Source organism: Notolabrus celidotus, chromosome 19, assembly GCF_009762535.1.
Source record: "Notolabrus celidotus isolate fNotCel1 chromosome 19, fNotCel1.pri, whole genome shotgun sequence".
Classification (NCBI taxonomy): domain Eukaryota; kingdom Metazoa; phylum Chordata; class Actinopteri; order Labriformes; family Labridae; genus Notolabrus; species Notolabrus celidotus.
Genome location: NC_048290.1, coordinates 16,415,607 through 16,441,450, shown reverse-complemented (window position 1 = coordinate 16,441,450; position 25,844 = coordinate 16,415,607). Strand labels below are relative to the sequence as shown.

The 25,844-nt window shown below is 40.6% G+C and overlaps 1 protein-coding gene across 2 annotated transcripts in view; it reads left to right on the top strand.

The window, feature by feature from the left end:
- Nucleotides 1-25,844, top strand: part of LOC117830956 (WD repeat-containing protein 7) — a 105,617-nt gene that overhangs the window by 14,055 nt on the left and 65,718 nt on the right. For both annotated transcript variants that reach the window (XM_034709331.1, XM_034709330.1), the window contains exons 10-18: nucleotides 4,271-4,415; nucleotides 5,495-5,610; nucleotides 5,706-5,838; nucleotides 6,260-6,480; nucleotides 7,273-7,468; nucleotides 10,611-10,825; nucleotides 18,745-18,978; nucleotides 19,079-19,372; nucleotides 20,823-21,019. In XM_034709331.1, coding sequence (XP_034565222.1) covers nucleotides 4,271-4,415; nucleotides 5,495-5,610; nucleotides 5,706-5,838; nucleotides 6,260-6,480; nucleotides 7,273-7,468; nucleotides 10,611-10,825; nucleotides 18,745-18,978; nucleotides 19,079-19,372; nucleotides 20,823-21,019 — 1,751 coding nt within the window. The remainder of the gene's footprint in view (nucleotides 1-4,270; nucleotides 4,416-5,494; nucleotides 5,611-5,705; nucleotides 5,839-6,259; nucleotides 6,481-7,272; nucleotides 7,469-10,610; nucleotides 10,826-18,744; nucleotides 18,979-19,078; nucleotides 19,373-20,822; nucleotides 21,020-25,844) is intronic.

The following is a 25,844-nucleotide window of genomic DNA, read 5'->3' as shown; positions in this document are numbered from 1 at the left end:
ATATTCAGCCAGCATGTAAACATTAGATCAACGTGCTGGACAGCCGAGGCCACATCTACTTCCTGAGGGGGCGTGGTCAGAGAGAAAACGGAGTGTTCTGAGGAGGGCTGACAAAGAGTGTTTTTCAGGCATGCCAAAATCTGATTTCAAAGTGTTTTTTTGAGCATAACCTTTAAAGACATGTTTTGGGGACCTCTTAGACCAATATACAGGACTGTCTCAGAAAATTAGAATATTGTGATAAACTTCTTTATTTTCTGTAATGCAATTAAAAAAACAAAAATGTCATACATTCTGGATTCATTACAAATCAACTGAAATATTGCAAGCCTTTTATTATTTTAATATTGCTGATTATGGCATACAGCTTAAGAAAACTCAAATATTCCTATCTCAAAATATTAGAATATTTCCTCAGACCAAGTAAAAAAAAAAGTATAACAGCAAAACAAAATCAAACATTTGAAAATGTCCATTAATGCACTCAGTACTTGGTTGGGAATCCTTTTGCACGGATTACTGCATCAATGCGGCGTGGCATGGAGGCAATCAGCCTGTGGCATTGCTGAGGTGTTATGGATGCCCAGGATGCTTCAATAGCGGCCTTTAGCTCATTTGCATTGTTGGGTCTGGTGTCTTTGAGCTTCTTCTTCAAAATACCCCACAAATTCTCAATGGGGTTCAGGTCAGGGGAATTGGCAGGCCAATCGAGGACAGTAATGCCATGGTCAGTACACCAGTTACTGGTGGTTTTGGCACTGTGGGCAGGTGCCAGATCATGCTGGAAAATGAATTCATCATCTCCATAGAGCTTTTCTGCAGACGGAAGCATGTAGTGCTCTAAAATCTCTTGGTACACAGCTGCATTTACTCTGGACTTGATGAAACACAGTGGACCAACACCAGCAGCTGACATGGCTCCCCAAACCATCGCTGACTGTGGGAACTTCACACTGGATTTCAAGCAACTTGGATTTTGCTCCTCTCCAGCCTTTCTCCAGACTCTGGCGCCTTGACTTCCAAATGAAATACAAAACTTGCTTTCATCTGAAAAGAGGACTTTGGACCACTCTGCAACTGTCCAGTGCTTCTTTTCCATAGCCCAAGTCAGACGCTTCTTCCGTTGTCTTGAGTTCAGAAGTGGCTTGACCATGGGAATACGGCTATTGTAGCCCATTTCCCGGACACGTCTGTGAACAGTGGCTTTTGATACCTGGACTCCAGCTTCAGTCCACTGTCTTTGAAGATCCCCCAAATTCTGGAAGCGGCTCTTCTTCACAATGCTGTTAAGGCTGCGGTCATCTCTCTTGGTTGTGCAGCGTTTCCTGCCACATTTTCCCCTTCCAACAGACTTTTTGTGAATGTGCTTTGAAACTGCACTCTGTGAACAGCCTGCTCTTTGAGAAATTTCTTTTTGTGTCTTACCCTCCTGATGGAGGGTGACAATGATGGTCCTCTGGACAGCAGTCAGATCAGTAGTCTTCCCCATACTTGTGATTTAGTTTACTGAACCAAGCTGAGTGTTTTTCAAGGCTCAGGAAACCCTTGCAGGTGTTTCGAGTTAATTAGACGATTCAAGTGATTAGTTGAATAGCCTACTAGTATACTTTTTCATGATATTCTAATATTTTGAGATAGGAATATTTGAGTTTTCTTAAGCTGTATGCCATAATCAGCAATATTAAAATAATAAAAGGCTTGCAATATTTCAGTTGATTTGTAATGAATCCAGAATGTATGACATTTTTGTTTTTTTAATTGCATTACAGAAAATAAAGAAGTTTATCACAATATTCTAATTTTCTGAGACAGTCCTGTATATTGATGAAAAAAGTGTGATATGTCACCTTAAAGCTTCTGTGAGGAGTTTTTAGGTCTTTATGAAACAGCCTGAAATTAATCTTAATGACCTAAAAATTGAATCAAGACCATCAGCAACAGGATTATCTATTTCTGTTGTTTTAAATGTCAGTAAACTCTGCCACAGGGCAGGTCAGGGTTTCCAGGTCTGTGATTTTTCAGCAGAATAAGGCTACTTTTTGCTGTAGCAGGTAGATTTGTTTTGCCTGCAAGTTGAGTGGAGCTATTTTGACATCAAGTAAATGTATAATAAAAATCCAAATCATAAGTAAAGTACTTTGTCAACATCCAAATCCAACCAAATCAACATGCAGATTGGCTGCACCTGCAATAGCCAAAGACACATGAACACACAGACACACAGTATTGCATTGCAAACAAACTAAAGCAACTCCGCCTGCAAGCGCAACAGTCACTGCTGCCGACGCCTGCAGTTGAACTTAGGTAAGCAAAATGCTTTATGAACAAAAATTCACATTATTTATATGTTTAAAAATACATGCATGTTTCAATTGAAATGCACACAAAGAATCAATTAATGGATTAAGCAGGCTAAACTAGGCTAAGTAGACCAAACATCTGTGTTGGGATTTCGGTGCCGACCATTTATGAAGTTATTTTGAAAATATTGCAATACATGTATCAATGAAAGCAATAATAGTGTACTTTAATGATAAACTATATGGTGGAGTTAATGTTTTTCAGGGTTATTTTTCTTTTTTACTAATTGTTGTGGCAATTAGCTATTTTTTTTAGTGGTTTTTGAAGCTGTTGGGCTAGTTTTGGGCTAATTTTGATTACCCTATTTGATGATTTTGTCACCCAGACATGGCAACCCCGTGGTAGGTGTCAGCTAAGATGCTTTACGGAACGTTTGTGTCAATTTTCACCACAAATATTGACAGTGAGAGATACAGTTGACTGTTAAAATAGAGAAAGACACTTTCATTGAGAAAACACTTCTTACACATGTCCAGGAAAATATTTGGTTTGTCCACAGAACAAACAAATGCACACAAAGAATCAATTAATGAATTAAGCAGACTAAACTAGACTAAGTAGACCAAACATCTGTGTGGGGAAACTGCTTGCGGTGCTGGTATACCAAATATTTATGATGTTATTTTGAAAATATTTTCATTTTTGCCGGTTAATGTGGCATTTAGCTGTTTTTTTAGTGGTTTTCGTAGCTGTTGGGCTAGTTTTGATTAGCCTCTGTGCTGATTTTGTCACCCAGACCTGGCAACCCTGAGGTAGTTGTCAGACGAGACACTTTCTAGCACGTTTTTGTCAATTTTCACCACAAATATGGACAGTGAGTGATACATTTGACTGTTGAGATAGAAACACTTTAATTAGTGTAAAGGAAAATATTTGCTGTCCACAGGGGGCGCTAAAGTCAGCTCAAACCAAAAGTTCCTCACAGGAGCTTTAAACTATTTTAAGTACTGACATGTTTGAGATTTCTCTTCCTCTCAGTTTTCTGAAATACAGATACTTCGGTTTGGATACCCTCCTCCCATCACTGTTATTTCCCAGTAACTGCTGGATTGACTGTGTCGCAGTCTTAAATGAGGTATAAGTGGAAGATAAGTGTTATTTTTCCTGCGTTAGTACTTTGTTCCAAAAGGACAGCTGTCCTTCAGAAGTCAACACTTACTCCTACTTGGCAGGACATCGTGTGAAACTCTTAATGTGGTGTATGACATCCTCCTCACAGACGGTAACGGTTTGTAATACGATAGATCTGCTCAGGTTTTGGTGATCCTAAATAAATCTGACCTCATTTCACTCGGTCCTTCCTTCACATCAGGGCCCTGATGAGTTTCCAACCACATGTACACACACCAGACTGTCATGTATCCAGAGTGATAGATCTGACTTCACTGTCCATGTCTATGGCTCTTGATTTTGTCCATGAACTCCTTCAGTGGACAGATTGAACACCTCACACAGCTGCTGAACCTCACACAAACACAGTTTGGGAGATTGCTGGACTTCTTCAAGAGCTAAATATTGTTTTTAATTTGTTACTACGTTTCAAGTCAACCCTAAACTGAAGGAAAAAGATCTAGGATAACTTAAAAACATGTCACGTGTCTTTGATTTGTTATCCTGTAGAGACATTGGATGTCCAGGTGAAGCAGAAATGTGTGGTTTTGTTTTGCAGCTCTGTGTTGTTGCTGTTTTTATGAATGCAACATGCAAAGCCATATATTTCAGCTTCATGTGGGTGTTAAACTTTGAACCAATATGGCATAAAAACAAAACGAATGAAGTCCAACAATGGGGAGTCTTTAAGGGAATGTAAAAAACACCTGACTTTTTAGTAACACGACTTTCACGCATGCATTTAAGAGAATTAATGCTTCGGATTTTCAGATGTTGACATGTTTTTTTCCACCCTCAGCTCCTGATCTGTCCTCCCGTGACGCACTTCTTCTTCGGCCGACGGGAGCCCTTCCATAAGCTGCTGATCCAGGGAGACTCAGCGGGCAGACTGTCTCTGTGGAGCATCCCAGAGGCCTCACCTCAGCCGCAGCCAACCACTGCAGGTATGAACTGGTGTATGAACACATATCTCCTCCCTGAGAAGAATCACTTCAGTGAATCTATAGCCTGTTTTAATCACTGCATATATACACTAACAGTCAAAAGCTTGGAGACACCTTCTCATTCAAGGGTTTTAATTTATTTTAATTATTTGAAACTCTAGATTACTACTGAAGACATCAAAACTACGAAAGAACATATATGGAATTATTTAATGAACAAAAAAGTGTTAAACAAAGCAGAATATGTTTTATATTTTAGATTCTGTAAAGTAGCCTCCTCTTTCCTTCATGACAGCTTTGCACACTCTTGGTATTCTCTCAGTCTGCTTCATGAAGTGGTCTCCTGGAATGGTTTCTAATTAACATGAGCCTTGTCAAGAGTTCATTTGTAGAATGATTTGCCTTCTTAATGTGTTTGAGACCATCAGTTGTGTTGTTCAGAGGTAGGGTTAGTACACAATGGATAGCTCTACTTGACTAATGTTGTAATCCAGATTATGGCAAAACCAGATTATTTGTTTTGATGTCTTCAGTATTAGTCTACAATGTTGAAAATAATTAAAATAAATAAAAACCATTGAATGAGAAGGTGTGTCCAAACTTTTGACTGGTAGTGTATTTAAAAGAAGGTTAAAGAGCGCTGAAAAAAGGACACAAAAGACTTCTTTCCATCCTTTCTTTGTTGCCTGTTTGGAACTTTTAACACCCTTTTTTGTTTCCTAAGAATCTATCCTAATACCTTTAGTTAAATTTCCTTTTTTAATCAGAATTCAAAATATATGCTATCAAAAAATGACATTTAGGGACGCTTGTTTGGCTCAATTGATGGAGCAGGTGCCCCATGTACAGTGGCTACAGTCCTTGTTGCACTGGTCTTAGAATGCAATCCTGATCCTGGCAGGATTTGGTGCATGTCATCCCCCACACTTTCCTAACGTTTCCTGGCTTTCTATCGCTGTCCTGTCAAACAAAACCAACAAACCAAACTAATTTGTACTTTTTTTTTGTCATTGAAGTCTCTAATCACTTACCTCTTTCTGGTTTTGACTCTCTCTCCACATCTCTTTGTCTACTTGCAGAGCTGCAGGTATCATCCACTGTAAGTCTCCAGGAGGCGTTTGATAAGTTGACCCCCGTGTCTGCAGGAATCATCGACCAGCTCAGTGTCCTGCCTGGAAAAGAAGAACCAATCAAGGTGTGAAGCCCTTAAACTTTATGTTTGCTGTAATAACTGGTTAACTCTATCTTTTGGTCTTGAGGTTTCTGACAGTCTGTGTTTTGTTTCCTCAGGTGACAGCAAGCGTGTACATCCCCTCCCAGGGTCGCCTTGTGTGTGGGAGGGAAGACGGCAGCATCATCCTGGTTCCTGCTACTCAGACCGCCATTGTCCAGCTGCTGCAGGGCGAGCACATGCTCAGGAGAGGTGAGGGAGGGGGGACACATTTGAGGGGAGAATATTATCATCAAATCAGGAATATAAGTGGATAGATAAGATGCAGTCCAGAGGTGGAAACTGTCTTCCTGTGAGAAGACTTCCAGTCTTTTCAACAAAGTTTAGTTTTTGTGCATCTGTTTTTTCCATCCTGCTAGCTTCCTGCACAGTAGTTTAATCAATCAATCAATATGTCATTCAAATTAAAAAGTTAAAGCATCAAAATACAGATACCAATATAAATGGCACAAGTAAATACTTAAAAAAAGGGTAAGGATAAACGCTGAAGATATGATAAAGAATTAAAGATCTTCAATGAGCGGAGAGACACCACAGCTTTCTCTCATGTATTTATACCATCATCCCTCTTCAGTGTCTTCATTCTGAGTGTTGTTTGATGTCCGTCCTGCAGGCTGGCCACCCCACCGCACCCTGAGAGGTCACAGGAACAAGGTGACGTGCGTCCTCTACCCGTACCAGATCTCCCCGCGCTATGACCAGCGCTCCCTGGTGTCCGGAGGAGTAGACTTCTCCGTCATCGTGTGGGATATCTTCACCGGAGAGATGAAGCACATTTTCTGTGTCCACGGAGGAGAGATCACGCAGCTTATTGTCCCTCCTGAGAACTGCAGCGTAAGACCTCCGACACATCGCTCTTTGTGTTTGTTTGTTTCGTCTTTGTCACTTCTTCCCCTTTGTCATGTGTCATTATTTAAACAACTTATATCACTGCTTTTTGCTCTTTGTTGCATCTGTGTCTGATCAGGAGGATGTTTGTTGTTTTGCTGACATTAGATGTAAATGTTAGGCGGTGATGTCATTGTAGTTACTATGGAAATAACTTTAATGGTATTGTGTTATTGTGGTCAGACGTTGAATACACAGACGCACAAACAACTGCCAAATGAAAACATGACATTGTTTATCTGACATTAAGCTCAACTAGTCAGAAAGGAGTTGTTGCCACAGAAATCAGAAGCTGCTGCTGTTGTGACCTATCGTGACTTTATATAGTCCATTGAGTCATGAGCATCTGTCCGATAAATAAAACCTTTGATTAAGATTTCAAAATATGAGAATAAGGAGAAGTTATCCAGCATCCAATCTCTGTTAACATAATATAACAAAATGTAGCCCTAGTAGTTTTGACCAATCAGGTGAACGGAGTCCTGAGGAAATGCTACATTCAATTTCATGCTAGTTTTCCGTGACTACCAACCCTAGCTTTAACTTAAAGTGGAGCTTAAGTTTAAGCCTTGTCAGAATAAACAGGCTCTAAAGAGTTAAAATGTCAGTAAGTGACAGAAAGCGTCGCTAAAAAACTTCTTATAAATTGATCAAGGTACATGAAAAGATTTGACTGGAGCTGTTAAACTCTTCTAAAGGATTCAGAGTGAGTAAAGATCTGCTGTGTTTCCTCTTCAGACTCGGGTGCAGCACTGCGTCTGCTCGGTGGCCAGCGACCACTCTGTCGGCCTGCTCAGCCTCCGAGAGAGGAAGTGCATCATGCTGGCGTCCAGACACCTCTTCCCCATCCAGGTTATCAAGTGGCGTCCTGCAGACGACTACCTGGTCGTGGGATGCTCTGATGGATCCGTCTACGTCTGGCAGATGGATACAGGTGAGAGACATTGAGTGTTCCTGCAGCTCCTTAAGAAGTTTCAAAAGATCTTAGATTAAAACCAGGGGAATTTACATCATGAATCGCCTTAAATTGACCATGATTTCGCTGTAGGTCGTGCTGGGTGATGTTGAAAATGATGTTATCACAATAAAATATTTCATATAAGTTGATATCGATAATTAATTATCACGATAAATATCAAATCATTATTCAATTTAAATATAAAGTCAGATTTTTGCCCCTGAGTGAAAGTTAAAGAAACCTGACAGTTTGTTAGTTTGTATCTGGATTTAGTTTTCTGGTGAACTTCTTGAATCCATCATTTTTGACGGTGCTAACAGAAATCAGGTCTTTAATATAGATGAGATTTTTGAGGTTTTAGTTTGTACATTCTTATTTTTCTCAGTTTGAGCTTATTTGCATAATTGTATTTAGATTTACAAAAAATATACATCAAATTGTGTACTGTGCATCAGTTTAGTAGAGTATTGTTTTGACTTGTGCTCTCAACTTTAAGATTACTAAGGGTTACGGGCAGAGTGATGTTTCCCACAGTGCAGTGAATGCATCACGGTTATTCAGTGTTCAGTTGTCCTACGGTCGCTGTGTGCATTAAATGTGTTAGAAATGCACAGCAGAAGTTGTCTCTGTGCTCTTCCTTTACCCACATCCTGAAAGTATATTTAATGAACTGTATGAAGTTAATAGTTAAAGCTGAGTCGACACAGTGTCAGACTAACTACTCTGCTTTGAGCTGGTAAGATTTGAGCTTTCTTCAGTCTCACTGTCGCTTGTCTCAGCTGTGTTTACATTCCGCTCAGAACGTCTTTAAGCCCCGCCTACCTCTCATCCTGCGACATGATTGGCTCTTCAATGCAGTCTTCTTCTTCTGTCTAATGTTGGGACGCAACTAGGGTTTAAGGCTCATTAGCGCCCCCCTTTCCAGTGGTTTGGAGTTGTAATTACATGTTTATTTATATCAAATTTAATCGAACATTTGTCATATTTTATATTGAGAAAAATTATATCGCGATAATTATCGTTATCGAAGTATCGCCCAGCCCTAGCTGTAGGTTTTACATTTGAAGCTTCTGTGACAAACTTTTGGTTTGTGTGGATTTTGGCGCCCCCTGTGGACAAGAGTTTTTTTTTAAAGTATGACAGAGTCGTGCTTGTTGTTACAACCTGCACTCAGTCTTTGTGCTAAGTTTGGCTAACAGCAGCCTGGCATCAGCTCCACATGGACAAATACGAGATCAGCACTGATCTGTAACAATACTCTGGAAAGAGCGAGTCAGTAAACTATTTTCTTTCTTCCATCTTCAGACATCTCTACACTCTCCATCCTTTTTCAGTCACAGCAGGGAGCCGACGCTAGCTTGAATGATGGCTAGCCACTGGAAAACTCTGTGTGTGTGTGTGTGTGTGTGTGTGTGTGTGTGTGTGTGTGTGTGTGTGTGTGTGTGTGTGTGTGTGTGTGTGTGTGTGTGTGTGTGTGTGTGTGTGTGTGTGTGTGTGTGTGTGTGTGTGTGTGTGTGTGTGTGTGTGACTTGAATGAGCTGTAGTGCTGGGAGATTGCAGGGTAGCTAAGTGTGAAATTAAGGAAGGTGTGTGTGTGCTCAGGCGTTGGACATGTAATGGGGCCATGGCTCACAGGCCCTTCATCTCCCGCTCACTCCCTCACACACACACACACACACACGCATGCACACACACACACACACACACACACACACACTCACGCACACACAGGTACCACTTCTCCTCTCACTCAATACCTGAGCCGATACTGATGTCAGCTCCGTCTGCAGCTAATGATGTCTCTCTAAACGTTTGTTCTGTCTGTAAAGGTTGGAGGATTGTTGCAGTCAGAGATGGAGAAGACTCTATCTGTCTGTGACCTGAATCATATTCAAGAGACAAAAGATGATGATACTGAGCACTGAGGCGAGAGGGAGAGATTGGAAGATTGATATAAATGGAAGGAGAGTGCAAGGACAAGAAGAGAAAGATTGATAAAAACAGAGATCTCTGACAGAAAGAGGCTGAGACAAAGGCAGGGACGATACACGAGGAGTAGACACAGCAGAGAGGACATCACCTCTCGACGGTGGAGGCTTTGATGACTTGAGTTTAAAGTTTTGACCTTTGCTGTCTTGTTTTCTTGGAGCCAGAAATGACCATATTCTCCTGATTGACAGGTCGCTTCTGTAGCAGACCCCTCTTCACCATCTAATTTAACCTAAGTGAGACCATTATGGACCAAATGAACATCAGGCGAGATCGAATTCTTGTGACAGTGTTTGACCCTATCCCTCTCTCTGCATCTTCCTATGTACCACCTTCTTAGCTAACTGTCTTGGCTTCTGGATGTTCACCATGAGGCTGGTTTTAAAGTGCTCCCTCAACACTGTTTCTAAATGTCATGGAGAGCGAGAGTCAATGTACAGATTTATATCAAGGTTCAAGACAAATGTGCAGATTATACTCAATACACACAAAAAAACCCGTTTTTTTTCTCTGCAGTCGAGAATCTTCTGCATGTTTTTTGTGAGAGACATTAAAGCCAGAAATCAGGTGTCAAACAACATGAAACTGGCCATATCTTTTATTTTTATTCATGAAAGCGTAGCGACTTATTATGATGAGACAAAGACTTTTCTCGCACTAAACAGGTTGGAAAATGTGGGATCTTGCTCATTGTAGTCCGTCTAAGCCTGGAGCTAGTTGTAGATAAAAGGTCAGGAGGTGTCCAAAATGGAAAAGACTCATGAACTGAACTAAGAAACTGATTTAGATTAAAAAACTTAGTTGCTGAATTGATTTTGTTCTTTTAAAATCTGTTTTGATGATGGAACCAGCAAAAAATGAGAGAACGTCACTAAATTAATGCTTTTTTAAATCTTGGGACCAAGATTACCTCAAGAAAGAACTTATCCTGGTGTGTTTCATCAGTCAAACATGTCCTGTTATAGCTATAACTATTCAGACATAAAACACCTTACTGTTGATTTAAAAAAAAAAAATGCTTTTAAGGTCATAAAGAGGCATCAGTGTTAATTGCAGAACCAGGGAAAAAAAAAACTCACTGTAGCTTTAAGTCATATTGTACTGATCGGTTTCTTTGTCCGTGTTTCAGGAGCCTTGGATCGCTGCGTGATGGGCATCACCGCCGTAGAGATCCTGAACGCCTGCGACGAGCTCGCTCCGGCCACCGTGGACGCTCTGAGCCACTCGGCCGTGAACCTGAAGCAGGCGATGACTCGGCGCAGCCTGGCGGCGCTGAAGAACATGGCTCAACACAAACTGCAGACGCTCGCCACCAACCTGCTGGCTGCTGACAATGCTGACAAGGTACGTACACAATGATGAAGTTAGTAAGAAGTCAGGCTGCAGATATTTCCCCCTGATGAATAGATTTTCAATACCGGAGGATTTTGTTTGACTGCCTTTAAATCCAAAATGTGAGGAACTTGTAAAGCTGACTTTTAATTGGTTTGGATCAGATGTTTATGTTTATGTCTCTTCTCACCTTTGGCTCTTCACGTTCCAGACAAACACAAAACATTTCAACACACACACACACGCACACACACAGACACACACAGACACACACAGACACACACAGACACACACACACACACACACACACACACACACACACACACACACACACACACACACACACACACACACACACATTGCACCGGTCATCTCGGTCAGATAGCTAGCTGAAGTTGCAGACCAATTAAAACTCTGCTGGAGACGAACCTTAAGGTCATATCTTCAGCTGCTGTTTGTGAGTGTGTGTGTGGGTGTGTGTGTGTGTGGGTGTGTGTGTGAGAGAGAAAGAAAGACCTACTGGGATCTCCCAGGGAAGGCTGAACTATCTTAAATGTCAGAATCTTAAAAAAAAGAAGTGCAGTGTTTTCTTAAGGCGAGCTTGACATTCCTGAGAGAGGCTTTGACTCAAAACTCGACCAACAGATTTAAGAGTCCTGAGTGAATGTGACAGAATACATCTTGTCTAGTTTAAAGAAAGATAGATAGATAGAAGATAGAATGTACTTTATTTATCCCTAAGGGAAATTCAGTTGTTTGGCAGATAAAATTATCAAAATCACATAAAAACAAGTAATTCACGTGTCTGTCAGCTCATCTCCCATTGGTTAGAGAGTTGTGAAGCCTAATGGCTGCAGGGATAAATGATTTCCTGTATCTCTCAGTCCTGCAGCGCAGAGAGATGAGCCGTCCACTGCTATAGGTGGTAGTTAATAAGTTAAGCAATTGAATCAGTTTATTCTGTATCTCTGTAGTTTATTTTTGATGATGACATCTTGAAACAAATGTATTTGTAATCTTTAAGCTGCTGTGTGAACATCCTTGGTATCATGCATCAATCATTTCAGCACCTTCTTGTCTTTTACAATCATATCTTTCCTGTTTTGGGATATTTGATTCTTGTCTTTGTCTTTTCTAAGTTCTTTGCCTGTTGGTTTGTCTCCTCCGGTTTCAACCATTGACTCCCTTGTTAGCCTTTGATAGAGCATGAGCTCTGCCTCTGTATTCTGCCTTAAGGTCGTATCTTCAGGGTTTTTCCTGCCTCAAAAAAAAAGGCTGAGATCGTCTCCAAATCAGGAAATTTTAAGCATCAAAAGCAGTATTTTTTTGCACCAGTTTGTCATAAAATTATCTTTTTTTTCTTTATGGGAATCTCTTTTTTTTCCAACATTGTTTTATTGATTTACACAACAACTTCAGACATATACATTTATCCACATATATATATATATATATATATATATATATTCAGGTCTATGTGCAATTAATAAAGGACATGGAGAACTAAACACATCTTGCATCAAAACACAGGTGGACTCTCAAATCTGAAAATAAATCAATAAAAGTAAAAAAATAAAATAAAAATAAATAAATAAATAATAATAATATGTGAAATGAAATGGAATAAATACATGAAATATGGAAAAAGTCAAAATAGGTCAATAAAATAAAATAAAACAATTAAACAATACAAAATAATAATAACAATAATAATATGTAAAATAAAATTGAATAAATACATCAAATAAAGGAAAAAAATCACTAAAAGTTAATAATGACAATTAAAAATAATAACAATGTGTAAAATAAAATCGAATAAATAAATAGAATAAAATAAAACAGTTTTTCTACCATGTCAGTATTTCGAGTTTTCGAGTGTGCAAGGTGTTACTGCACAGTCTAGTAAGTCATCATTCACATGTTGGTCTGATGACGCTCGTTAAAGACACAGAGAGAAGTTTACTTCTTCACCTAAGCTTCACTCTCACTTTAGAGAATTGTGAATCATCATATTTATACACCATTCACACCAGTTTGACCCCATGCACAGAGGCTGTTGATGTCACTCCCTGCTCTCTCTTCTGGTTTCTTGCTCCATCCACTGTCCTATCCTCTAAGAATAAAGGCATAATAACCTGAAACTATGACTTAAGATCAATGACATTTACATACAAAGGGGATTTATTTGCTAGATTTTGAATTCAATTTGAAACGTTATGTTTGTGTATTTATCCTTGATTCTTCAATATCCCCAGGTCTGAAATACAGTCATGATATGTTGGTCTATTAACATGACCTGACTGTAGTCTGTTGTAATGAAGTCTCACCTCTATGTGTCTCTCTGTCTCAGATAATATATAAGACAGTAACACATCTTCACCTTGTTTTTATACCTTTATGATAAATATGCATTCTTCTACAACACTTTTGCATGACAGAGATATTTAATAACATGCTGTAACCAAGACGTGAGGGAGCTCAGTATTAATTACATGAATAATACTTTCACTTATGGTATTACAGAGAGAGAGAGAGAGTGAGAGAGGTCTCTATTGTTGAGAAAAACAGTGACAGATGTCTCAAATTTGTAATTTTAAAGCAGTTTTAGGAGAACCTTTCCGGTGCATTGGACTGATTCTGATGCAGCACAGCCCTTACATCATCGTAGTGCCTGACTTGCAGGTAGAAATGACAAATTCACCAAGTGCTGTCTTTGGAAAACTGTGTTCTTCATCCGCCAGACTCTGATAAAAAATCAGGCTAAATCATTACAAGATCTTGTGATAAATTGCAGTAACACATCCAGGCTGTTAAGTCTAATTCTCACATATAATGAACTATCTATCCATTTAAGGCGATCAAACAGAGCCGTGTGTTTGTGATGTTGCTCCAACAACTCATCACAGCTTACTGCTCACAGTGCTCGTCCGTGGTGACCCCTCAGAGTATCAGAGGTTCACCTGTCAGACTCAGATGATCTGATCTGCCCTGACGGAGCTGACCCCGCCCACCTGGGCATCTCAGCACAGAAAACAAATGCTCTGAATTATTTAGTGTCTGTGCAGTGTTTAGTTCTCCTGCTGGTACAGTTTGACTTTTACACTTTTAGTCTGTTTACCTCAGCCCTCCACCTCTCCTCCTCTCTGTCTTCCCTTTCCCTTCCAGCAGATAACCTTTGTGTTGTTTCTTTGTCTCCTCTGTGGATGTTGCTTTTATTGAAGGTGTCTCCTGAGCTTTTCCTGCCATAACTGCCCTTAATCACAGCTCTTTTCTGAAAAGGCTGACACACAACAGCTGCAATCTTTTCTCCCCATTCTATCAAAAATACATCACTGTTGTTCTCTTTCCTCTCTTCCACCGGGTGTCGTTTCTCTCTCCTATCTACTCAAATTATGGGTCAAAACCATCCACTATCCTGGGATTGTGTGTGTGAGTGTGTGCTCCCCTGTTGTGTGTGTGAAATGATAGATAATGACTGTGAAATGTCAGACTATCAACCCGGCCAGACATTACACCCAGCAAGCTTCCAGCCTCTCTCTCTCTCTCTCTCTCTCTCTCTCTCTCTCTCTCTCTCTCTCTCTCTCTCTCTCTCTCTCTCTCTCTCTCTCCTCTCTCTCTCTCTCCTCTCTCTCTCTCTCTCTCTCTCTCTCTCTCTCTGTTTACAGCTGATGTTTGTTGTTGTTCCGGTTTTCCAGTTTTGTCCTCTGCAGGGTTTGCTGAACCTGCACATTTAAGAACAAGTTTAAAATAAATAATAACATCAGAATAAATCTACTAAAGATGACGGCAAACATTATATTTCCTGATTTATTTTGAGTGGAAAGTGAGAGGTAAGTTATGAAGCAGGAGCAGTTTCTTTTTTCTTTCTTTGTGAGCTAAACAGTATGGATATAAGGATACACTCAACCCACGATTCGATTTGCATCCCGATTTTTGGTTCACGATAAGATTTCACTCTCGCTTCTCTAACGATTTTCAAGAAAACTAAATTGAACTCAAAATTTAAATAACTATTATTTTATTTTAATCATCAGATATGGACAGTTGTATTTAAAAAAAAAATCTGATATTTTTTTGTAAACAAAGTAATCCTTTTTCATTTTTAAGTTGTGTTGTAACTCAAATAAAACCACTGCACACTTTTTTTTCTGCAACTTGCAAAAAAAACTAAAATCACCATACAAAAATACCTTGCTGGAAAATTTCAGAACAATTATAGATAAGATTTATTGACAACCTTAATTACTTGCAATCCTGAATTCTCACCAGCTCAGTTAGAGGTTACTGAAACACTCGTTGCACTTTTGTCATCACAAAGATGCAGATGGTTTTTTGATGGATAGCTCATAGAACAAAAACAAACACCAGAACTCATCTTTGTTTCACAGTTGTATAAAAAACAATGCCAAATGCATCCTGTGCTTAAAGACTTATCTTAACTCACTTTTTAAAATACTTTGGTTTATTTAAAATCTTTAAATTAAACCTACTACAAACATTTGATTGATACTGTTGTGCATTAGTCACATAAATGCATTTTTTACATGTAAATATACACCACGTTTTGTGCTTTTGTTTGTCATTTGTTTAGCACTTTAAATCTCAGTTGATCAGAGATGCACATTGGTTCATCAAAGAACATATCAGACAGATAAAATAGTTTGAAACTAAACACTTGATCATTGATGCAAAACGGTTCAAAACTATTTTTAAATTTTGGCATAAGTGTAGATAAAAATTAGCATTTGAAACCTGTTACAGAGCCTTTTTTCTCTTTGTGCATTTGAAAAGTTTGGATGCCTCTTGTGTTGATTTGCGGTATGATTTATCGAAGAAAGCTTCTTCATCTCTACAGCTGCACCATCTTTAGCTCCAGCATACCTGTCAGTACTGGTAGATGGAGAATCAACAAAGCTTTTTCAAAGATAAGAGCAAAAATATTACCACTGGTATAAACCAACATGTAGAGAAGTTTAGCTCACAGCACAGAGCTCAGCAGGAATGAATCAGACATTTGTTTATATGCAGAAATCTCACTCATCAGTTTTATGGTAAAAAGGCAGAGGAGTCTTTTTTAAGTGTTTCAATGAAAGGAAGTGAAAGAGTTTTCTGTCAGTGTGTGTGTGTAAGAATGTCTGCATTCAGTGTTTGTGCACATGATGTCTCCATACAGATATTATGTGTGTGAGTGTGCTTGTGTGTGTGTTGGACTCCAGTGGTGTTTGCCAGAAGGGCCCTGCAGGACGATGACCTTTGGACTGACTGCCCAGGAGCTATAGGACATTGTGTGTGTGTGTGTGTGTTTTCAGGTGTGTGCTGTGTATATTTATGTGAGTGTGTGAGTGTGTGTGTTTAGCTATTTGCTGTTTGTCGTTCATGAAGGAGATTTCAGGATTATTGTTTCAAAGTCCAGCAGATATCAAAATTTCAGAGCAACATTGAAACAAAACGTCTGTGCGGGCTCGTTTCTGTTTTATTCATGGGGTTGTATTCATGTCTGTGGGTGTCGATGTAATGTGCCCGGCTGCCTTTAGATGGCAGTGTTCATCTACCACAACAGCTCAGGTCTACAGGGGCTGCCACACACACACACACACACACTCATACACACACACACATTAATCTGACACTAAAAACACACTGAAACATGAGGCTGAGCCACACATGTCATGTTTTTGCCACGTTAAAATCCCCGACATCAATCAAAACAAAAAGCATGTGTGCAGTGTTTCATAGTCCACCTTATTATGCTCACATGTCAGGCGGCTCTCACTGAGTGTGTGTGTGTGTGTGTGTGTGTGTGTGTGTGTGTGTGTTTTCAGGGTGCAGACACATTGTTCTGCTGTTAGTCTTTGTGTGAGAGATTAGAGCTGGAATCAAACCATGATAGAGAATAAATAATCTGTGCAGGTGGTAGAGCAGCAGCAGGGAGCATCACAGCCCTGACAGGAGAGACTTCCCTAAGGGTTGGTGTGTGTGAGTGTGTGAGTGTGTGAGTGTGTGTGTGTGTGTGTGTGTGTGTGTGTGTGTGTGTGTGTGTCCCAGCTGCAGGTGTATTGTGTCTCTCGGTCAGCCAGGAGTCTCCCTGTCTAATTATTTGTCTCTCTGCTCCTCTCTCAGTCACATTCAGTCCAATTCAATGAGCTTTAACGTCATGAGAGGTTAAAAGCAGTGATTTCTGTAGCAGGAAGGGCAACATGAGGAAACATTAATTATTAAATTAACACTCGTTGTGTGATTTAAACAAAATTATATATATATATATTTATATATATGCAAGAAAGAAACATCAGAATAAAGACAATGAGTAGGATTTCTTAACGTTTACAGCAGACGGATGCAGAATAGATCACATCTGCACGGTACAACCTAAAGCTATAATAGAAATATTTCCTGTGTAACAACTGTGAGTATCATGATGCTAAATGTCAAGTGTGTCAAGTATGACCTGCCCAAGACAGTGCAATTTGAGGACATAAAACAAATCAAACAACAAGTGGACATTTAAACCAAGAATGATACGTTAAAGAAGTATACCATTCACGGCATCCTGAAGGTCCAGTATGTTAAGAATGAAGACAGTGGTGGGACAGTAATGTTTTTTGCTGTTTTAAGGAATGATGGATGCAGAAACGGAGAAAAAGAGCAACCCCAAACTAGGGATGTCAGGATATACTCATCCCACGATTGAAATCCCGATTTGAGCCCCCCGGCCCCCAGCTGAGCGTCTCCTGAGCAACACCTGTAGTCAGCTGATTCTGAAACATGCTTTAAACTTAAAACATCTCCACTAAGCGAGTGACGAGAGAGCAGTGCAAGAGACTTAATGATGTAGAACAAGCAGAGTGAAATGCAGATAGCACCTTCTACTGTTTAAAAATAATATCCAGATACAAATTTTGTTGAATCGATTTTAATCAACCCTTATTTGTATCGATTTTTTACCGTCTTGCGATATATATCCTTACATCCCTACCCCAAACTGATCTTCACCGACCCCTTCAGGTCATTACTCGTCAGAAGGTCCACCCTGCTGCACACCAACGAAACACGTTTTTTTTGCTTGCTTTGCAAAAGTAAAATCCTGCACAGAACACTCGGATTAAAATCCAGTGTTTCATTTCCTTCTTCTATTCTTCCCTTAATCACCTCCTCCTCCTCCTCCTCCTCCTCCTCCTCACTCTAACAAGATCAGCGTCGTCTGATTGCAGTCATCGGGTCATTAACATGTAAACAAACAGAAGTATTCTGCATAGAGCTGCACGCAGGTGTCTCTGCTAACAGGATTAACATTGAGCAGGGTGTGAGGATTGGTGGTAATTACAGCTAATGGTGTCTGTGTGTGATTGTTTCTGCTCGGAGGGATGACTTATTTAAATAATCATCCCGATCATCTATTTCTTGTTTGCAGGTCGTATTCCTCATAAAGAAACCCAACTTCTTTACTTCCTCAGTTTTGCAGTTAGATTTAAGATTTTTGTGACCTAAAAGACAGAGACAGAGTCAGAGTCTGTACATAAACGGTTGGTTACACATGATGCTAACATTATTTGATGTGTACAGGATGGTGGAGTCAGGTTTTCAGTCTCGAGACAGTCGTGTGTGTGGTTTTTCTGGTTTGCATGTGAAAGATACTTTTCTGTTGCATGATGGGAAAGATTCGGGGATCAAATTCTACAAAGGTTGTTTAATCTTAAAACAAATATTTTATACCCACCATCATCTTGAACATTCCTGCACAGCATTGCAGCTCTCCTTTTACGCCTATGGTACATATTTATTTTGTTACTGTTTTGTTTATTGTTTTTAACTGTTCCTTTTAGTCTGTCTTAAAAAAAATTGCCTTTTTCCGTCCTTCATGGAAAAACTGACTAACATTCGTCGTAGTTTTTTAAGTTCTTTGAGTTTAAAGTCCTCTCTATCTTCTGCAGGGAAATCTGCCAAAGTACTCCCACAATGCCCTGGTGGTCCAGTCCATGAAGACCAACCTGACGGACCCGGACATGCACGTGCTGTTTTTCGACGTGGAGGCGGTCATCATCCAGCTGCTGACGGAGGAAGCACAGAGACCGAACCCCACGCTGGTGTCTCCGGAGACGCTGCAGAAGAGCCAGGCCGGGGCCGACAAGGGGGGCTCATTACTGGCCCAGAAGATCTTCAAACAGGTCCGTACATACAGACCATAAACCGGGTTTGAGATTGGTCACATGATGCCTTTTCTTCATACTTCAAACAATGATATTAATTTTCTTCTCTGCAAACCAGGTGAAAGAGACGATGAAGGAGACCATCAAGGAGCACCTGCTGGATGAAGACGAGGAAGAGGAGGAGGAGATGAGGAGGCGGGAGGAGAAGTCCAAGTCTCTTAGTCTGTTGGAGTACAACCTGACGATGGACACGGCCAAGCTCTTCATGTCCTGCCTGCACGCCTGGGGCCTCAATGAACAGCTGGACGGCATCTGCCTGGAGCGATTGGGCATGCTCAGACCGCACTGCCCCATCTCCTTTGGTCTGATCTCACGAGGAGGTCACATGTCCCTCATGCTGCCCACCTTCAAGGTAACGTGTGTGTCTACTGTCACATGTGTTTTCAATTTGCACTCAGATTAAGACTCAACACTAATGTAGTCCGATTCAGTATTTTTTTTATTTTTGCTCTTTCCAAACAGAGCAGGTCTAGATCGTACTCTATGTTCTATTATTAAGACCCAACGTCAAGACAGGATAAGATCTGTTCCCATCTTACAGACAGGACTCAGTCTGATCTCATCTTAATCCACCATGAGCAGAGCACTTTGCAGCATTTAGCAAGTTACAGTGACAAGGACAAACTTCCTTTTAACAGGCAGAAACCTCCAGCAGGACCAGACTCATGTTAGACACACATCTGCTGAGACCATGTTGGAGAGAGGGATAGAGGGAGGTGAAGAGCTAGAGAGATGATAGTGGTGAGATGGATAGTAGTAGTTGAAGCAGCTGGAGTCTGGCACGTCCACATTAGCAGAGGTCCAGAGGAACCTACGAGACAAGGGAGCTCAGGGACTCCAGAAAGGTCTATGGTTAGTAGCTTTAATGGGACACATCCCAGGAATCTTTTGTGTATTTATGTAATTACACATTTTGCATCGCGATTGTGATTGCAGCAAGATGAATTATGCAGGTGGCCTAGCGGTCTGAGTGCGCCCCATGTACAGATGTTTCAGTCCTCGTCGCAGAGGTCACTGCCTCGTCTCCCGTCTTCACCTGTCCTGTCAATAAAGGAGAAAATTCCACAAAAAATTTAATAAAATAAAACAAAAATTAAATTAAATTAAATTTAAAAAATTAAAAAAAAAATTAAATATATAAATCAATAAACAACCATAAATCCTTCCATTATTCTAAAATCTCTAAAACAAGATGTGATCTTTTGTATTAGAAAAAATATCCTGCCCTTAATAGAAGATCATGTTTACAGTACAAACCTGCTACAAAAAGCAAAACCAAACAAACCAAAAAAAAAAAAAGAAAAGAAATACGTTCACTTATCGTATCAAGGTAAAATGTTAAGTTAATCCTGATATTAATTAGACAACATCCTTTTTACCCGACTGCACAGCAATGTTTTGATGCCTGAACCCAAACAGACTGTGACCACCTCAGAAAGTGGAGCAGGTATGAGGATGTGTCGCCTGCCTCCATAGAGCAGTGATTTATGAAACCTGTCCGTTGGTTGTATTAGAGGCTCGGAACAAATGACCCGTGAGGTTGAGTGAGTTTGGAGACACTGGCTGCACATTTGTGAGTATTTCCAGCCTTGTGAACAGTCAGTGATTACTGTATTTCCTGAACACTGAATGCTGCTGCAGGAATATAATTATCATCAAATATTTCCTTTAAATGGGATGAAATTGAAAAGATCTCAGATTATCTCTAGTAAAGATGGTTACAACAGCATCATCAAGGTCTTCATGTTTCTACAGCGCTGTCAGGAGTCAATAAAAATCATCTGTCTGCCTCTGTTTCCCAGGAGTCCTTGCTGCGGCAGCTCTCTCTGATGACGGGTATGAAGCTGGCTCTGTCGGACATCGTGGGGAAGGGGACGTACGGCGTGTCGAGGGCCGTCACCACGCAGCACCTTCTGTCCGTGATCTCATTGGCCAACACTCTGATGGGCATGACCAACGCCACCTTTGTAGGAGAGCATATGAAGAAGGCACCAGCCAGGTAACACAAGCACACACACCCTGAACTTTTACTGAAAGTGTTGATCTCTTGTTCTGAAACATTTTAAATCTGCAAAGGTGGAAAAGAAGCAGCTCTGCACCATCACTCTTTAAATGAGCAAACAGAGACTTTCAAGGCTTAAACCTTTCATGAGGAAGGCTAGCTTGCTGCATATATGACGTGCAAAAGCAAACAAGATCATCAGAGACAAGACTCGTATTGTTTTCCTCGGGTAGATATCAGATGAGACAACTTGCAGCAAGCTTAAGGAACAGCATTATATACATCATCCACAATAAAAGTTCAGAGTCATGATACATTTGACTTTGAAACCAAAGCAGGATGAGAGAAGATTGGCACAGGGGTAAATCGTCCTGCTCTGTCCATCGTACAAAGTGTGCTAGCTTCTTATAACTGCAGGCCGGATCATTTTCCAAACCCATAAAATCTGAGAGGGTTTGAAACGAGACTCAAGGCTGGTTTATACTTCTGTATTACCCCTACGCAGCAGGGGTTGAGGCGGACATGAGCACCTAAACGCTTGAGGGCAGTGTGATCTCTCTGATAGCCGATCGCCTGCTTCCGGCCCCGCTACAATCTCTGTTTACTTTTCCACAACGATTCAGAGCGTGTTATGTTAACCTACAGCTGATACATGTTACTGTTTATTGTACAGACATAATTACAGGGAAGAATAGAGAGGAGGAGATGAAATACACGGCCGATGTGTGGCTGATGTGCGGCCGATGTGAAGCCGATGAGCAGGGATCCCGGAAGTGCTATAGATGCAGGAAACACAATGTCGCCGAGCCGTCCAATCACAGAGCTTGCGGTCGTCTTCGATTCTACGGGTAGTTACATTTTGGAGGAGGTCCACGTCAGCTACGTGTGTAGGCCTCTACGTAGGTACGGGAGCTACACGGATCTCCGGCATAGGCTACACTGTCGATTCGACGCAGAAGTATAAATCAGGCTTTTCAATCTTCTGTCATTTTACGTCAAGACTGTCTTCCCCTAAATGCGCTAGTGGAGAGCCTTTCGCTGGTTCTAACAGTCTTAAATCAATACTAACGCCTATTTATAAGATACAAAAGCCAACCAAACCGTTAGGAACAAGACTGAATATTCAATATTTAGTCTTTATGCAACTTTGCCACACCAACCATTTATGAGTTGCATGTTAGGCATTTTAATAAAGTACGATGAGATATTTCATCAGAAAACACAACTTCTGCGTGTATGGAACAGATCAGCAAAGGAATACATATTCCCACTTTGTCCACAGGGGGCGCCAAAATCAACACAAGCTTAAAGTTACTCACAGGAGCTTTAATGTAAACCAGACAACGACAAAACATCAGTCACCATCTTCATGCACCATGCATTCAAACCTCTGTGTTTAAAATGTGTTTCATCCATTTCAAGTGAGTAAAATTGTTAATGAGAAAGTTTTAACTAAATCTGAAGGTATCTGAATTCACCGGAGCAAGGACGCACTCTTGTTTGCAGACAGATTCCTCCTGAAAAACAAAAACAGCAACCCAAACAAGTGGGGACAGAGACTGAATTCAGAGCACAGAAACACAGACGCTGCTCACATACACAAGGCAGAGGGGGTGGTGTGTGTGTGTGTGTGTGTGTGTGTGTGTGTGTGTGTGTGTGTGTGTGTGTGTGTGTGTGTGTGTGTGTGTGTGTGTGTGTGTGTGTGTGTGTGTGTGTGTGTGTGTGTGTGTGTGTGTGTGTGTGTGTGTGTAGCTGATTGTTTAGTCTGTCAGAGCTCTCAATGTACTCTGAAAGATTTAACACAGAGGTCAAGGTCCTGCTGCCGAAACACCAACACAACATTTCATCATTTCGTCAAACCTGCACAGAATAACCCTGAAGGAAGGGCGAGCCGAGAGAGAGAGAGAGAGAGAGAGAGAGAGAGAGAGAGAGAGAGATAGAGATAGAGAGAGATAGAGAGAGATAGAGATAGAGATAGAGATAGAGATAGAGATAGAGATAGAGATAGAGATAGAGAGAGAGAGAGAGAGAGAGAGAGAGAGAGCGATAGAGAGTTGAGGTTTTCTGTGTTAAAATGTGTTCACAGTTAACTAATTTGCTCAACTTATTATACAAATACTTAAAAACTGATGAGATAGTCCAAAAAGGATCGGTCTGTGTAGATCTATGTTTGTGTTTCATACATGCACGCCTCTTCTCAAAGCTTGGTTGGTCTTCCCTGTCCGTATTCTGATTTATAAGTCTATATTAGGTCCATATCCTCTTACCTACATGAGACAGAAATGTGCAGGAACTTATACTCTTTGGTCCCAGCAACTTTTCTTGCTGTCTCTTTCAAAGGTTAGGATTTGCTGCTCTTTCTTCTGAGATCGAGCTGAAACTTCAGGATTTGGGACCATATGCACGTACAGCCATTAGCGATGAAAACGGGCTGTTTGTACTAATGAGGAAAAAAAACAATTGCGGTATGCATGAGCCAGGTTAACGCCCCAACAAAGCATTACATTTAATGGCGGTAGACCCCAACATTACAGGTGCTAACCGCAGGATTACCACACCTGTTAAGCTGTTTAAAGGATGGAGGACATTGTGCTTATGCGTTACCGTTTAAGACGAAATATGCAAAGACATTATTTTATTTTGTAGGTCTCCTACTGTGCGCTCAGAAACACCACACACAGTGTTCACACCTGGTTCAGGATATGAAGCCCAACTTTCCCTTTCTCCTTGTTTGTTATCTTTGACGGTTGACTTGCTGATAACAGCTGTTAGTTCATTCTATATTCTTGTAATAAAATGTCCATTTCTTCTTCTGCTGAAAAATGGTTTTTCTTGATCTTCTCTCAGTCACACCGGCACCACTCGCCATGTTTATTCTTGTTTATGCGTAGTAGGCATGCGCAATTTATATTTGTTGGATCGGGGTTTTCCAGGAGGTTCCCTGAACATATGATGTTTAGGACCAGCCTCGCTTTCATGGCGCAATTAGTTAATTGGCCAATTATTTGCAGTTATGCATGCGGCTAATGCTATGGCCAAATTGGTTGTCCATAACGGTACGTTAAGACTAATGGTCCCATTTGTGTAATGGCTGGACTTGCATTCGGGCCCTGGTCTCATTTGATGCTGTTAAGGTGCTGTTGAATGACTTGGAGGCAGACACATCTGGCTGCAGGTGTTCTGATTTTGGAGCTCTGAGATCTGATCGAAAGACGGGATGAAAGAAGAGAGACCAAGCTGCACACTTTGTTTGTAATCATCTTAAAGGGGCAGTGTGTAGAAATGGGAACATTGAGCGATAATTAAGGGGGGAAGCTGGATTAAAACACTCCCCTGCTCACTCCTCCCATTAGTGAAGCAACAGTGGCTTCCCAGGATTAGTACGATCCTCTATTTGTCAAAAACTCCAGTCTGAACAAATTCCTTTACACCCAACAACCTCCCTCTTCTTTATCTTCATCTTTCAAACATTGCCTTTTGGGGCAGACTCTCACAAAATACAAGAATGTGTATGTTACAAGTTTGTCCCTTCTGTGCTGCTGTAGAAACATGCCTGTGAGGAAGAGGACTTGCTCTTCATGTAGATATAAAAGGCTCATTCTAAGTTAACACACTGCTCCTTTAACTGGTAGCACATAGATCTGATAAATTGGAGAACACCAGAATCAGAAATCCCAGCAGCAGGATGACTGCGGACACGTAGAGTCTGAAACTTACTTTTTTACAACCTCTACCTCGTCTTCAGTGCTGTGTCCGGATCAGAGAGGGTGATTTCGCAGCTGCATGTAGAGGCCAAAGACTTCTTTATGAAACTCAAACAAGGATCCTCTCTCCAGCTGTCTGCACTCCAAACGAGCAGCTCTGAATATTTGAGCGTGTTTGGCTTTTTCATGTTCCCCATCCCACATTAATGACAGAAGAAAATCTTCCTCGCTGTGTGCCGAGTTTGAAAAGAAGAGTGCACTCGAAGTCTTTCAGGATTTTCTTTAAGTATTTCATCACGACGACCAGCGAAGCTCTAACTCCATCACGATGGAAAAGTTGTTATTGGAGAGTCCTGGATGTCCTTCCTTTGATAAGAAGAGAAAACTTCTACCTCTGCCTGACCTGTGACATCTTCTCTCACCTTAGTTTATAACATACCGGCTCATTAGACTTCTCTCTTCTTCAGGATGTAAAAGGTTAAACTTATTTGTTTTTAATAAGCTTGTGGACATATTTATTCCTGCTCTTAAATTATAGAAACCATTCACACATTGTGTATGGTGAGCTTGCAGAGTGTACAGTGAGCATAGCTTCTGATTCAAGATGAACTGGAGATAACACATTGTGCACATTATCTTCACACGTCCATATGGGGTTCATTTCTCTTTCCAGAAAATACACACATCACTCGTCTGCATCGTGCAATTTCATTTCAATGCATTAAGTTCGACTTATAAGCAGAAAGAAAAAGATTTTAAGCTCCAAACATTTTAATTTGTGGCTCCTGAAGCACATTCACACACTCAGTGAAGAATCTGAAGTTGGATTATATTTTGCTTTGGTTTAAATTGAAAACTGAAGTAAAGTTAAATAAGTGGATTTAGCTGGATTTAGATTGGATTTAGATACCAGCTCTTAACTGCGTTTTGCAGCCTGCACACACACTTCACATGCACAAAGCAGCTCTCTGATAACATCACGAGTTAAACTGATGAGACACATGCTGAATTTTGATGGCAAGTATAATTCATATAAACAGAGTCTGAGGAATAGAATAAGTTTGTGACTAGAAGTCAAATTATTCGTTTTATCCTGCAGTTTGTGCTGCACTCTTCGT